The sequence below is a fragment of the Maylandia zebra genome, linkage group LG3 (genome assembly GCF_041146795.1).
Source record: "Maylandia zebra isolate NMK-2024a linkage group LG3, Mzebra_GT3a, whole genome shotgun sequence".
NCBI classification, from domain to species: domain Eukaryota; kingdom Metazoa; phylum Chordata; class Actinopteri; order Cichliformes; family Cichlidae; genus Maylandia; species Maylandia zebra.
The window spans coordinates 26,181,158-26,196,373 of record NC_135169.1 but is presented as its reverse complement, the minus strand read 5'-3'; the positions used below and the strand labels follow the sequence as shown (position 1 = coordinate 26,196,373).

Here is a 15,216-nt window from a genome sequence, read left to right as displayed (position 1 = left end):
GATTGTGTGGTATGTCAGCAATTTGTGGGTCCAAACATTTCTACTAGGATGACTTGATGGAATAAAACTGTCTGCACCCTGAGGTTCGAGTATCAGAGACTCTTTAACATTTGCTGGATGAGAGAATTTTAAATAGAAAAGAGCACATGAAGAAAAACTAAATACAACAAAAAGTCAAATTTTATTGCTGTTTAACTTTTTTCCACAATGATCAATCTTTAGCAATGATCCCTTTCTCAGTTTTTTAGCATTATTTAGTTTCAGCTCATACAGCCGTCTACTGTTCAGCTAGAAAAATCATTATGTAGAAAAACTATTAGACACTATACTAGAACATCAAATCAACGATGGGGTAATGTATATAAAGTACCTGCAGTCAGAGCCTGGTCTTTTGTATTTACCTTCATATTAAGTAAATTAACACAGAGCATATGTAAGATCTCAACCGAGGGCATTACTACACTGCCTGAACCAAACTGCGTTGGTAAGTTTGTGATTTTAAAAAGTGATTAAGGAGCATTAAAGACTACAAATTACGTGCTTTTCACATAATTTCAATTTTTTAAATTTTTCTTAAAGAAACCAAAATATATACAAGGATGTTTAGGGTTAAAACAGTGATACTGTATTGATCTCAAGAAATTATGTATCAAGTATGATACATTTTCCATTACAGGGTTAGTCTTTGTTGAAAAATGGTTCCAAAAGAAAGTTGTGCAGATGTTGTAGACTTCAGCACAACTGTCCATCTGCTTAAACATCACCTGGACATCTTTGTTGGATTTTCTAGTGACAGAGTTCAGGAATTTGTTTATAATAACCTTTCTCTGTTTCAAAGAAAATTTAATTAAAAAAGAAATCTTGTTTGAGAGGAATGTAAGAACACCAAGAATAAAATGCACTCTGCAATGGTGACTTGAACTTCTGACCTTCCAGTCTGTCTAATTCTTATCGTCTTGAGCTAGATGATCCTTAATGCTTTCTTTATTGCAATAATCTGATCTTCAATGCTTCGTAAGACACCGTCTGCCTGAACTGCTGTTGTACATGGAAACAGCTTTAACATCTGTTGGTCTACAGTTCAGTTTTTTGCCATCATTCTTCAACCAGCTTTGATGGGTGAGTAACATCATCGGAGGGACAGGTTGTCGTCACTGACAAAAGTTAAAGGATGTGTCAAACTCTCTGACCCCACCAGCTCTGGACCCAGACATCTATCTTGGGATAAAAGCCATGTTGGGATGTGGGCACCATCTGGGGACGGGTGGGGAACGTCTGCAGGGAATAGACAGGAAAATGTGGAAAATACCAACTGGGGCTCTTTCATGATTTGAGCCTTGCTGTCTCTGACGTGAAACATCCTGCATCCTCTGACCTGATACTGCAGTGCCCCAACAGTCATGTGATATCAGCAGTTCTTTTCTGAACCTGGTTCACCTCCTATTAGCCCAGCACATAAAAGCAAATCCGGCACAGATTTTATCTGAATTCAATACTTCTTTATCCCCCTTCTCAGAATAAATTCCTGAAGAGTTTGACTCTCATCCCCTCCTCGTCTTTGACAAGTTGCCCGTTGCTTGTGTAACAACACTAAGTCACATTAAGAAGCGGATTTTTGAACAGATAATGCTCACTTGAAATGACTGGGGCCTGAGCAAAGCTCCTTAAAACCAAGAAAAGTGCTTGCAGCAGATTTCAATAAGCAAAGATTTAAATGCACTGGGTCATGCATTGGCTTCCAGTATTATCTATTTCAAAGGTTACCACATCCATATAAGAAATTTTAAAAAGGTGCTTTGCATAGACTTGGTAGGGACTGAAATATTTTTCAGTGATTACAGGAACAAATGTAATGATAGTGATGACATAATGGGGATCTGGAGGCAAAAGCTCCTTGTTAGGATATTTATTGGTTTTAGCCTCATCAGGGTAACTGTTGAGACCACCAGTGTCCATTCAAGGAATCAAGGAACCCACTCAAGGATATCTAACTAATGTCTTATATGTTATAGTGCAAAAAAATATACTGACAGCAAACATTACCAATACATTTATAACTTCTGAGAGAAATCTGGCAGGCAAGAGGAAATAATACATCTATGATTTAAATAATAACATAAGAGTTGTCCCAAGACCAAAGGATGAAACACTGCCCACAAACGGTCTAGCTGAGCAGTGCCCAACCTTTTTTTGTGCCATGGACGTGTTTAATGTCAGACAATATTGTCACGGACGGCCTTTAAGGTGTCGCGGATGAATACAACAAAATAAAATGACACGACCAAGACAAAAACTGTATCATTTTGCAAATATAATAATAAACGCGAAATCACGGTGTAATTGTGAAACTTTATTAGCAGCGTCCTCCTGAAATGCGCCAAGAACATTGAGAGTAACATCCTCCTCTCTGCCCCTTAATGCTCTCTGGTTGCTATGGTAACGCGTACATATTTCTTTCAAAATAACAACTACAACACGGGAAAAGACCCAGGGAAACCTAGTTAACGGTAAAAACCCTGAAAAAGATCAATTTCACACCCGAGCCTCAACTCTCGCAGACCGGTCTGTGGCCCGGGGGTTGGGGACCACTGTTCTTGATGTCAAAGACATTTAATGTCGTGGGCCACACACAGCCCACTTTGATCTTAAGTGGGGCGGACATTGAAACTATAAAATAAATAAGTTAAACTACAGAAGAAGTTCCGATAGCTCATTGCTCAGACTGTCCGCTAAAATAAAGAAATATTGGATACAAACATTGGATCTATATTAAAGAAACACTGAAACATTAATTCACTGAAAACGCTTTTTAAATAGTAGTGGAAAAACTTGCTTTTTAAATGGTTTATCTGTTACTTAGTAGTAATATTGGGTTGTTTTTATCAGTATGAAGAGCTGTAAAACATATGAAAACATAGTTTAGATCACACTTTGCCCCATGAGGTTGAATTGAGGAAGTATTTAGGGATAAATTGGATTTTTTTTTAAAAAAAATCTTTCTGGATGAGTGAATAAGGATCCATGAGAGCAAAACTATTTTTTTTTCAAATTTTCTTGATGTTCAGCTGACAACTTTCAAAAAAGTGACAAAAGGGGAACTTTCAAATCTTTCACGTCCACTTTAAAACCTTCTCATATTGAGATTACCATTATCTTTCCAGTTTTAGGTCTCTCTTCAAACTCAAACAAATAAATATTATCTAAATTTAATAAATTTAATACCATTTAAAATCCCACGCAGCAGCTCTGCTTATTCAGCGGTGTCTCTGAGTCACCGCTTCTCCTGGTTTACGAACCGAACAACCATCGAGCCTCCAGGCAGCACTTGAGCCCGCCCACTGTGTGAGCTGAGGTGCAAAGCGATCCTCCAGCCTCAGAAGTCAGTAAATCAGTGCAATGCTGGCATTCGTGGTCCACCAACAGAAAATCCATCATAAAGTTTAAACATCCAGAGAGAGCTGCCAGGGCCGACAGATGCACACGGGCGTATACGCGATGATGGATACACGTGGACAGTGCAAGGAGACTGAGGAGCCACTGAGAGATGCCAAGAGTGAAGTCATAGCTACAACTTGAAGGTGAATTCAAAACAAAGTGGACTTCTTTTTACAGACTGTATAAACAAAAAAAAGAGAGGGAGAGAAGGAGGAAAAAATATGGCGAGAGGTGTTTCCACTGATTTCTCTGCAGCTCCTCGCCTCAGATTTACACAAAGACAAAACCCTCGGAGGCTTAAGAAGTTGGGAATCCTACGGTTTTCCTGTCATAACTCAACCAAAGTCTTCCAAGGACAAGAGTAAGCTGTGGGCTTGCTGAGTGCACAGGTTAAGTAACATGCACACGCAACACTGATGTTATCCATTGTTTCTTGGGAAGATGATGGCAACCTTTCTGTATGTGATTAAAAAGCCTCTGAACCAGTTCCATAGCTCTGCGCTCTGGAAACACTTCTTATCACTCAACTCGAGTCGAGAAGAGTCACCCCCGAGGATCTGACGATACAGGCTGTGAATCCACTTGAATCAAACAGACTGAGCTGACACAAGATGACACTGATGCAGAAACTTCACAGGGTCATTTATCAGTCAGCGCATTATAAATGCTGCATTCGTGACTTTCAAATATATATTCTTAGTATTTACAGATAAGAGTATGTTTGGAACGCCGTAAATGCAACATGCAGCTGATCCGAGCAGAGTCGCCCAGAGCGTAAATGATTAAATAATAATTACACAAAAGAAAGGTTAGGAAAATCTGGTTATGTTTCGTGTCTCTGAAAGAAAAAAATATCAGAATATCTGATTTTTAAATCACGGCCTTAAATGACCTATAATATTGGTTGGACTTTAATAGTTAATAGTTTACTTTTTAAGAGTTCTATACCCAAATCACTCTCTTTGCTCCATGTGACTGTAACATGGCAAGAAAACATCACTACTGTGAATCCTGAGGAAAACTAAATCATCTTACAACTCAATGTGGTGAGAGGCTGTGTTTGATAAACAAGCTGAAGAAGCAATACAAAAAAGGGAACAGAATGTCCTTCATATGATGTAGGATTAACTTGTGAAATGCTAAAGGAAACCAGATTTTCACTATGGAGACACATCAACACATTCAATGCCTCAAATGTTTTGCAGGAAAAACAGGAATAGCTGCACACAAACACTGAATATTGGTGCCACGTTCAAAGTCATTTAAAACACATTTTCATCCCCGTTGTGATGCTCGGTGTGAACTTCAGCAGGTCATCCTGACCTAAACGCGCTGAGTTGGTATCATGTGATTGATCTGATACTTCAACTGCTTGCGCTATCAAGCAGTTGAACGGGAGTACCCAATAAAGTGACCAGTGAGTGCATGTTGACCACAAAAACAGTGTTGCAAAGAAATGCCAAATGCTGTTGATGTCATTTAGAAAACAGTCTTTTCATCACAGTTTGTCCATCAGAGAGTGCATCCATATGTTGCTTTGTTTAACCATAACGTCTCCCACAAAGCCTGCACACAACAGATACCCATTACCTCAAAATTATAGACACCATTTAAAACATTTCCTTTTGTCTCTGAAGTATCTAAGTGTTTAAACAGCACTATAGGAATAACTATCGCAACAGCACCAAAATTATGAACAGACAGATTAATGACAACTGAACCTGCAGCTGGAAGTGGTCAGCGTCACTCCGGTTATATAACACCGACCACGGCTGATGAGAGATTGCAGACTGTTTATGAGGACAGCCTGTAGGCGCTGGCACTCACTCGTGCATCACTGCTGCAGCCATGCACATGCACACAGACGCTGGAAGCCATGCACGTGCAGGAAAACGCTGAAGGCATCACCAGAGTTGATTATGATATAAAGTTTAAAGAATACAGGCTATTTTTGTTTTCGCTCATCTGTACTGAATCATGGCAAAGTGGGTGATTGACCACGATGTTAAACATTTGAGCTTGAACTAAACTCTGTGGTCACTGTAAACTGTACGGGTGCAACACATACAAACACACGTATACCCACTAAGTAACAATTTCAAGAAAACTAAAGCACGCTCAGTGACCAGCTTCCTCCAAAACCTCTTTTTGCACAAGACTGAAAGGATGTTTTTTAATGACGCTTATATGAACTATATGAACTGACTTCCTGTTGAAGCCAGGTCCAATAGGCACCAAGAGAAATAGAGCTTTTGTTAGTTTTGCATTTTTCAGCTCCTGATGTTTCCCTATTGATTTTACCCTGAAACACAATCTTTTCCTGAACCTCACTTAGTAGTTTTCTGTGTCTAAGCCCAACTATAGAGACAGTGACAAAACAAAAGTTAAAAACAACTAAAGGAAATCTCTTTAACGTCTCCTACCTCCTGATTCAGACTTCGTCTCTAATGCTGGAGTCACATTATGAAAAACATCCTGTTGTTGTCCTCAAGTCAACTTTTGTGTATCAAGATGGTGATAAAACAACAATAAGACCGAGTGAGCCTGATATCAGTTTCTAATTGATTAAGGTCAAGCTGTCAATTACAGCTGGACAGCGTGATTAACTGTGAAAAACAGGTAAAAATTGCAAATCCACAAACACAGAAATCCCCATTCCTCATAGCAGTTGCTGCAAGCAAGTGATTTAACTGACAAATGACATAAGTACTCAACATTTACCAATTACACAGCAATTATTTGCAAAGCTTAGCCAGTCTGTCTGATTGTAGTTAGTCCCAGTTAAACCACGATTGCTTGGAGACAGGTTGCCTCCCATCAGCTGACTATTTAATTGGGTTGTGATTACAAGTGGTTGCCAAAGGGTGACAGCAAAAAAAAATTAAATACAGTCTCTTTTCTAGTCTGACTTTTTCTAGTTGCAAGGAAGTTCAATTCAATTTTATTTTGTTTGTATAGCATCAAATCACAACAACAGTCACCCTCAAGATGCTTTATACCAGATGACCCCCTATGAGCAAGTACTTGGTGACAGTGGGAAGGAAAAACTCCCCTTTAATAGGAAGAAACCTCCAGCAGAACCAGGCTCAGGGAGCCTGCCGCGAGGACAAAAGATAAACACTTGCAGTCATTTTTTACTGTAATGTGACTGAGCTGAAAAATAGGATTCTTGGCACAGCCAAAGAACAACTTGTGAATACAGGAGACGTGCAAGTAGCTTCTGACAAAATGGCATTGTTACAGCGACCCTTTGTAGTGATCAAAGACATATTTATGACCTACTTTTTGAGTCTTAATAGGCAGAAAGAGCCTTGCATCTGATAGGAAGTTAGCATTATTTATCATTAATGTGAAAAATTTAGAGGAGACTTCTCCTTTAATGTCATGGGTCCTGTTGGGAAGTCGGACAAGTACAGACGAGACAACATTTTGCAAAAAGTTTTCCCTCCTCCAAAATTCATTTGGCAGTCTATTATAATTGTCTGGAGTATAACTTATGAGAACTTTCCAAAATTTTGTCTGAGTCTAAAGGAACAACAGAGAAACTGCTGAACTAATAAAGCAAGACCAAAAGACAGCTCTGAAATACAGCGATGAAGATGATTTAAAACTTTAGCCAAGACTTTCCAAAGCCTCTGGAGAAAATCAAAACTCCTGCTGTCATGCAGTGATTAAATTTATTGAAGTTATTTGAGGTTATTTAATAGCACTTCAGCTATTACACAAATTTTATCAACCTTTTGCAGCTCAACAGCCAGACTGTATTTCATTATATTACAGCTTAAGGTGGTCAAATTTGTGAGTTGGCAGGTTGACTTTGGCTTTTAGATGTTGTCATACATTTTTCTGTCTGAGATAAACTCAGAAGGCCAGATAGGATAGACATGGAGATCACGGTGAAACTAATACAGCAAAGAAACTGGTGGTTGGTGTTGAAAAGCCATACACATCACACCCTCACATTTCTCCACAGTTATCAGAAATCACTTGCCCTCCAGTTATACTCATGCCCAGTTAAATCATTAGTGGTATCACAGTAGCATGGGGCAAGCAGAACTCACTACCCCAAGTTGGAGGAGGAGCCCTGACAAGTCTGGAATGAAAAGTTTGTTTTTGTTTGCATTTTTTTTTTCAAAGTAATTAGTCAGAATTAAATTGCCTGAATAAATTGGTTGGGGACTGAACTTTGATTGGAAAACACAGTAGAGACTCTCATTTATCCCTTAAAGATGAAGCAAAATTCACCCGGCATTCAGACTTGCCTATATGGTTGTTGCCAGTTTATGTTATCCAGGTGACAGCTAATGTGCACCTTATCAAAAGAGAAAAGAAACTAAGGAGATGAGGAGAGGCCAACTGTTGGAAGCCAGATGTTAACATCTTTCTTTAAAGGTGATCAAAGGATGACCGATAGCTAAACCATTCATAACCTCTCAGCAGTCGATAAAGACAGTGGGAAAATGTCAGATATGAGACTATATCTTACAATAATCTTCAATAATTCACAAAAATCTGTTTCTCTGCTAGTTTGTTTCTTTGTCCCCCAACTGCTCCACCACAATCAGGAACTGAACATACAAACTTGGTACACAGGTACATCTTAGGCTCCTGAAAGTTTTTAACTACATCACATATTATTACATCATCAGGTTTCCTAGAAATCATGTGACAACCGGCTGAAATATCCTGTTTTTAACACCTATTGAAAGTATTGTAACATCCAGTTTATATCCACAAAATTTTGTTATACAAGACACCATGTTTCCTAGCAACTATCTAAAAATGACCCATTTTTTCCATTTATGCGTCTACAACACTTTATAAAAGTATTATATCATTTTTATTTTAGAACAACATTTATATCCACGAAACATCAATTATATGTGATAATTTCAGATGTCATCATGTTTTCTGACATCTACCTATAGCAACAGGCTAAAATCGCTTGTACTTTTAAATTTATATAAGCACCTTACAAACCCATCAAATTATTTTCATTTCACAACCAACAGCACTAAGAGGCCAAACAACACTCGCGCTTGTGTATTAAATTTACAGAGTACAGCGTAATACCATGAAACTCTTGGCTCTAAATGTCAAAAACAGCCAAAAACACACCTGGTATGCGTTGGTTAAAATGACATTTGGTAGGTGGGGTAACAGTAGGGGCAAGTTTAATGGTGCAGCATGAAAAAGTTGTCTCAACTTGTGAGTTCTAGTAGATTTGTTTTCAGTAGATTTGTGCAAAAAAGGCTTTGATCAGCTCACCTGCGCTGATGTTGGTGCTCTGAAGGTTCACTGATCTTTATGGATTTAGCCAGCTGCAGTATATAAGCAGATGTTACATGAGCTGTTATGGTTGCTTTCCATAATGTCTACCTTCAAAACACCAGCATTGCAGCTGCCAAGAGGCTAATGACCTCTGCATTACTGGGTTGCTACATCCATCTTTTCTATTGTTTGTCACTATTTGTCACTGCCCCCTTTATGCTTTCAATTTCATTTTCATGAGTTTACACTTATATCAAGTGGTGTCCATTAGTCAGCAGGAAGCGCAATGCAGTGCACACATAGGTCTGAGCAAATACAAACAACACATAAAAACTACAGCAGGATAGGAGGTAAGTTTTGGTGATATAGTGAGGATAGTGAAGACAGAGGAAAAGAGAGAGAGAAAGAAACAACAAAAAGGCCTAAAAGAGCCCAAACTGTTAAAATACTCCAGAAATCCTTAAATTCTTACTCTGTCTTTGAATCTGAATGTTTTGTTTATGTATAGATAAGATTTTTTTCCTTATTAATTCTTGTGTTCTCTTCTCTAACACTTTTTCTTATCAACTCTGTTTTTCTTTAAATCTCCGTGGGTGATGTGACTAAGGCTATTATCGTAATCGAAAAAACTAAAAGCCTTAATGTCAACAGAGTAAGTCTGACTGAAGCACACGCGCTTAATATTTAAAATTTAAAAAGCTTACTGGAGTCGTTCAGCTTGCAGGCCAAAAGTCAGACCGAGAATTGTCTTGTCAATTTTGCTTGATAAAGTCAGACAGGAAGCACGGCGAGATAGCCATCGTTTCTGAACAAGTAGGAACTAAGAAGCGATGATGGTTGCGTGTGGTTGTGGTTGAATGCTGGTGTCAGCAAGAAAAGCTAGAAACAGCGATCTGCAGCCTGAGGTTCTTGTGCAACTTGATTATGAAGGCGTGGCTGCGCGTGCACTTGATTGATTGCGGTAAATGAGGGAGGTGTTTCCTCTTGAAATTCAAAAATCATTAAACAAAAATGGGGGAGGCAGGAAAACATATGGAGGCACATCTGGGGCACATTCGCAACTGAAATAGGTGTTTGCTGTGTTTTTAATACCTATAAACTTCAACCAAGGCTCCAAGGGTCAACTTTCCAATCCATGAATGACTGAAAATTTCAACCCAATTTCAGTTTAACAAGTATTTCTCCTCTATAACTGAAAGAAGGGCCGCAAGCTTCATTTTTCCACGTTATATTTCGATAAAATGCTTCTCGGACTGAGACTGCTTCCTAAACTGGTGAGCCAAATCCCCCCTAAACTCAGATTTAAGGTGAGCTCTGAGCAGCTATCAACTCCCTGCAGATAAGCTTCAACCTCTGAATGCGTGTCACTCGCCACAGCAACGCTCAGGCGTTCAAGAGAAATATCTCAGGCCACAGACTCATGAGAGGTGTTCACATTTTCATCTTATTGCAAAAACAAACACAAAAGACCCGATTTATCATTCAAGTATGAAGACATTAAGAGCAAAAATAAGAATCTTTCATACTCCAGACCATTTTTTTCTTTTTTTGTCCAAGATAATCAATCAAAACGTGTTAAACACAAATAGTTTAGAACCTCAAAGGAAAACTCCAAATAGAATAAATGAAAGTTTTTTCTTTGCTTTTTAACCAAGTTAGCAACAGTTGCAAACCTGAAGTCAAAGCTCCAGTTGACACGTGGGGCCAAATCCCCAACGCTTTAAAGGGATTTGGCCACTTTGTGGAGCTAATAACACGCCAGAGTGGGATTCACAAATCAAGAAGACAAGCACAAAATATGATTGAGCCGTGCACGTATCCGTGACTGGTGCGGCGGTGAAGCGAGTCAGAGGCAGATGGGGTAACGACAGGCAGACAGGCTATGCTAGTAGGGAAACGAGAGATGGCAGATGGACAGATGCAGATATGCTAGTGTGAGAGGGAAGTGATGCAGCTGTCTGGTAATGTCTGAGAGGCAGGAAAAGCAGGCATGGAGAAATATATTTGGACTATTAACTTTTAAGATTTAGCTGGACCTGGTTTTTGCCTGCTGAAGCCAAGTGATGCTCCAAAGCAGATGGCAGAGGCCCTCGGTTTTCAAGTCGTAAAGAAATGATCAACGATCATTTCGCCCACGCTCTCGCAATTCACACATCTGCAGTTTCGTAATTGCCACTGAAATCAGTGCAGCTCAAACTCTCTTTTGCAGTCAGAGGCACTGTGGCAGGTTTGCGCTTCTGGTTTGCCAGTTTTTAATCTTTCTCCTTGTTGCTCCAGTTAAATTTAAGGCAAGTCAAAACTCTGTGTAATCTGGAGTATTTCGCCAAACGCTGAAACCATCAACATTTTTTCTTGTGGGAGAAAAACAAGATATGAGTGTTTTTCCAGTCTTCGAGCTAAGAGGCATTGATGTGAAGCAACACTGATAAAAAAACAAACAAACCCAAACATCTTAAACTACTGATTGTGAACCAGTGATCCAACCAGTGATCCCAATCTGAATATGATGCCAACTCCTCGGTTTGGTGTTAAAATACGTTATGGTAAATGGAGCAGGATAACAGAAATGAAAAGAGTCACCTGCACCATGTCTTCTTTCAGCTCAGCATGAGTCTGTACTGCAAAGCACTGCTACTTAACTACGTATGTTTCTCCCCCACCTGCTCCAGGTTCAGAGCCTGGGTCAATACCCTGTGCTCTTTTGGATGACCTTGAGTTATTCCCTGGCAGTTTTTGAGGGGTAAAAGTGTATGCCGCCTTGCTGGGGGAGGCTGCAAACACTGTGGAGTGACAATGCCATTCAGGATGGCTGAGCACGGTCTGCGCAATGGTTAAGGGATTGGTGCATGTTACAGTAACATCCGCATGACTGCAAAGACCTGAGGGTAACCCCAGCAAGTCGTCACATATTAATGAAATGATTGCTCGCGTCACCTGTTAAGTAGTTTTAATGTGTTATTTACAAAATACAAGCTGTGAGTCGGAGTCTCCATGGTGATGTTTGCAGATTACATTATGGTCTATAGTGAGAGAAGGTGGATGAGTTTAAATAGCTGGGGTCAACCACCCAAAGCAAAAGACAGTGCACAAGAGAGAGGAAGGAGAGAGCAGGCAGGGTGGAGTGGGTGAAGACGAGTGTCGGGAGTGACTTGTAAGATAGTGGACATATTGGACAAAGGATGCAAAGTATCCAAAATAAGAAGAAGAAGAAGAAGAAGAAGAAGAAGAAGAAAAATGACCTTCTGGGGAATATATGTAGCTCTTTATGTACTAAATACTTCACTTTGTAAAGCTGTTTGCGTACTTTTTCAAGTATCTATTTACTTCTGGTCAGGGAGCATACACATACACAGACTATTACATCATCATTATATTAAAGTTATGAGTCACAAAGACATATTAATGACCTGAAAGATACTAAAAAGTCCATAGTGCTGACCAACGGAGGATATTGATGCTGATTGTGCTTTGCTGCTATTAAGTTTCCTTAAACTAAAACACGCTGCTGTGCCATTAATTATCCTAATCTGAACCAAGTTGCACTGCATTACACAGAGTTGTAGCAGGCTGCAGGATGCCTGCAGTGACTAAAATGTTTGTGTTGCACTGTGTGAAAGAAAAATGTAACGACCGGGATGAATGAAATAAAGCACTTTGTACTTAAGCATGCGGGATTGCATAACTAATAGTAAATAATTAGGTGGACTATCAGGAAAAAGATAATCAACCACTTGATACATGCATGGAGGTCAAAGTAGACATTTAAACATTAAAGTAACGTCATAAAAATATTTTGCCTTTATTGTCTGCAGTGACATAACATGACATATTTTCCTTGTCATGCCACTGAGACTGTTTTTCTCTGCTTGTAGAACAGATAATGAAGGCTTATTTTAGTCGAAGAGCCAAGGAACAACTGATATAATTATTAATTCTTTGAAACCACAGCTATGAAACTGACAGAGGTGGAGACTTCATGCATTTCCAAAATTTTCAGGCCAAGAATAATTTTACAGGAATGATGGATTTGGGCGTTACTGCAAGGGAGAAATATTTGGGAATGCTGGAAGAACAAGTTCAGCCGAGTTTAATGATAGCGCAATAACAACACAGATGATAAAGAAGGAGCAGCAGCAGCGGGGGGGGGGGGCATGTGATCGATTAAAAAAAAAAAACAACAACTAAAAGGCCTTCAACAATGCTCTCTAATCTCTGACTGCACATCTTGCTCCTTTACAGCTGCACCATGCAAAGAGGAGTTTAAAAGGTGAGTGCCTGCAGCAAACACACACACAGTTAGAGAGGTCCATGTGCGTTACCTACCACATAGTAGAAATGCATGTCTGCGCGCACAGGTCGGTCTCTTAAGTGCTGGAAGCGTGCAGGTGAGCGGCGTCCATCCAGCAGCGGCATTAGCCAGCAGTGCGCGTCTGTCCCAGGTACAGATACTCCAAACTGGATGCTTCTGCTCCCCTTCCTCTTTCCCAATGTTGCTCCTGACCCCTCTCTCTTTCTCTCTTCCCTCCTGCACTTGACGTTTACTCCTCCCCCTCCTTGTTTTTCTCCTCCCCACATGACTTCAGTGCCTCCCCCTCTCTCTTTCTCTCTCTTTTTTTTTGGTTCCACTTCCTCTCTTTTCTTTTTTTCTTTCATCGCTTTTCCAGTGTAATTACTTCCCCGCCCCCAATCCACCACCTTTATTTTCTATCTTTCTTTTTTCCAGCATCATTATTTAATTTTATTTTTCAGATCATGTGTCATTTTTTTTAACAGTTTTGTAAATGTTTTAGTCAGTAAAGCAGGGGGAGAAGTCGCTCTGTCTCTCTGGGCGTCTCTGTGCTGATTGCAGATTGGTGTCAGTTCTTCCTGTGTGTGTGTGTGTGTGTGTGTGTGTGTGTGTGTGTGTGTGTGTGTGTGTGTGTGTGTGTGTGTGTGTGTGTGTGTGTGTGTCATAGATAACACGGCGTGCTCTCCGCTGTCAGAAACAGGAAGAATGGAGCTCTGTAGTTTGGCCCTGATGAGAGAGCCTTCCCCTCCGTGTGTGTGCGCACTGGCGAGCCTATCCTTGTGAGGACCGCACTGAGTGTTTTTGACCATGGAGGTGAGGACAGTTTGTGGGACATCTTCAAAGGCCCACCTCCTACATCATTCCCTCTCTCACCCGAAGAACTCTGGGAGCACTGTGAGAAAGGATACTCCATGGATCTACCTCAACGACCGACCACAGTATGTGATAACTCAGGGCTGTGTGTCGGACAGGGTCGTCTGCAGTACAGTCATTCCTGTTGGAAAACAGAGAGTCCGCAGGTCTTTTCTTCCTACTGCTGTCAGACTCCACAAGAAAAAGTTTGCAGCTGAGCAAACACACACATCTACACATGTGCAATAAAACTAAGTGTATTTTTTTCTGACAGTGTAGTATTTTATTATATTGTATATAGTATGTTATTCTTTTTCCTATTCCACTGTTTTTCTTTAATTTTGCTGCTATAACTTTGCACTGTCTACTTTCTGCTGTGACAACAATTTTCCCACGTGTTTGACTAATAAAGGTTTATCTATCTATGTATCTATTTAAAAAACACATCTTTAGAAAGTAAAGAGAGTATTTCTCTGTATTTGAATTAAAAAGGGAAAATGTGCTAAAATCAAATCTAATTGAAGTAAAATTACATAAAGATTCTAGATTCTTTATGTCACGTGCATAGTCATACGAGTACAACACAAAGTGAAATGTGTCCTGAACTGCTCCTTTGACTGTGCAAAAAAAGACTAATACAATAAGTAAATTAAATTTTAAAAAATTGAAATTTTAAATTAAAAATCTGAAAATGTACATTGTGCGAGTGGAATGTTAAAGTGTCTTGTGCCATGTTAGCACAGCAATGTGTTGACAGCACCCTCTCCACTGGAGCTCTATTGATGATAAGAAGCTTGTACACTTGGTGCTTACTCCTTCTGAAGTCCACCACCAGCTCCTTGGTCTTGCAGACATTCAGCTGTTGTCCTGACACCACGATGCCAGGTTCTTCACCTCGTCCATGTAGGCCGCCTCACAACAATATGGCTCCCCTCGTGGCAGACATGTTTGCGACATGCTCCCGACACCAACTTTATTAATTTTTTATTCTAGTGTTAATGAGTGTGGCACGCAAGACCAAAGCACGGCACGAGAGGCAGGCTACATGCTTAAGTAAAGACTAGAGCCACATGACCACACCACACCACACCCTGGATCCACACCTGGAGCCAATGAAGCTGGCTGCATATAAGACCAGCACACACAGCTAACCTTCCCCAGACTGTTTGCTAACCAGTTGATTCCACAGATACTTTACTCCTCTGCTATTTAAAATATTTTGCACATAAGGATGCTGGCACCGTTTTTACTCACACCTGCCTGCCTACCCTACCTCCTCTGGATCTCTGGACCATTCTCACCTTCAAACTCACCTGGACCTCCACAGTCTTGCTTCCCCCCCTCCCGTGTGCCTCTGTCTGCAACCAATT

The 15,216-nt window shown here is 40.1% G+C and overlaps 1 protein-coding gene across 1 annotated transcript in view; it reads right to left on the bottom strand.

Annotated features, from left to right (window-relative positions):
- Window positions 1-13,236, bottom strand: part of arhgap36 (Rho GTPase activating protein 36) — an 82,749-nt gene extending 69,513 nt beyond the window's left edge. The window contains exon 1 of the mRNA XM_024801929.2: window positions 13,030-13,236. Within this exon, the coding sequence (XP_024657697.2) occupies window positions 13,030-13,119 (90 nt within the window). The 5' untranslated portion in view covers window positions 13,120-13,236. The remainder of the gene's footprint in view (window positions 1-13,029) is intronic.
- Between the last annotated feature and the right edge of the window lie 1,980 nt (window positions 13,237-15,216).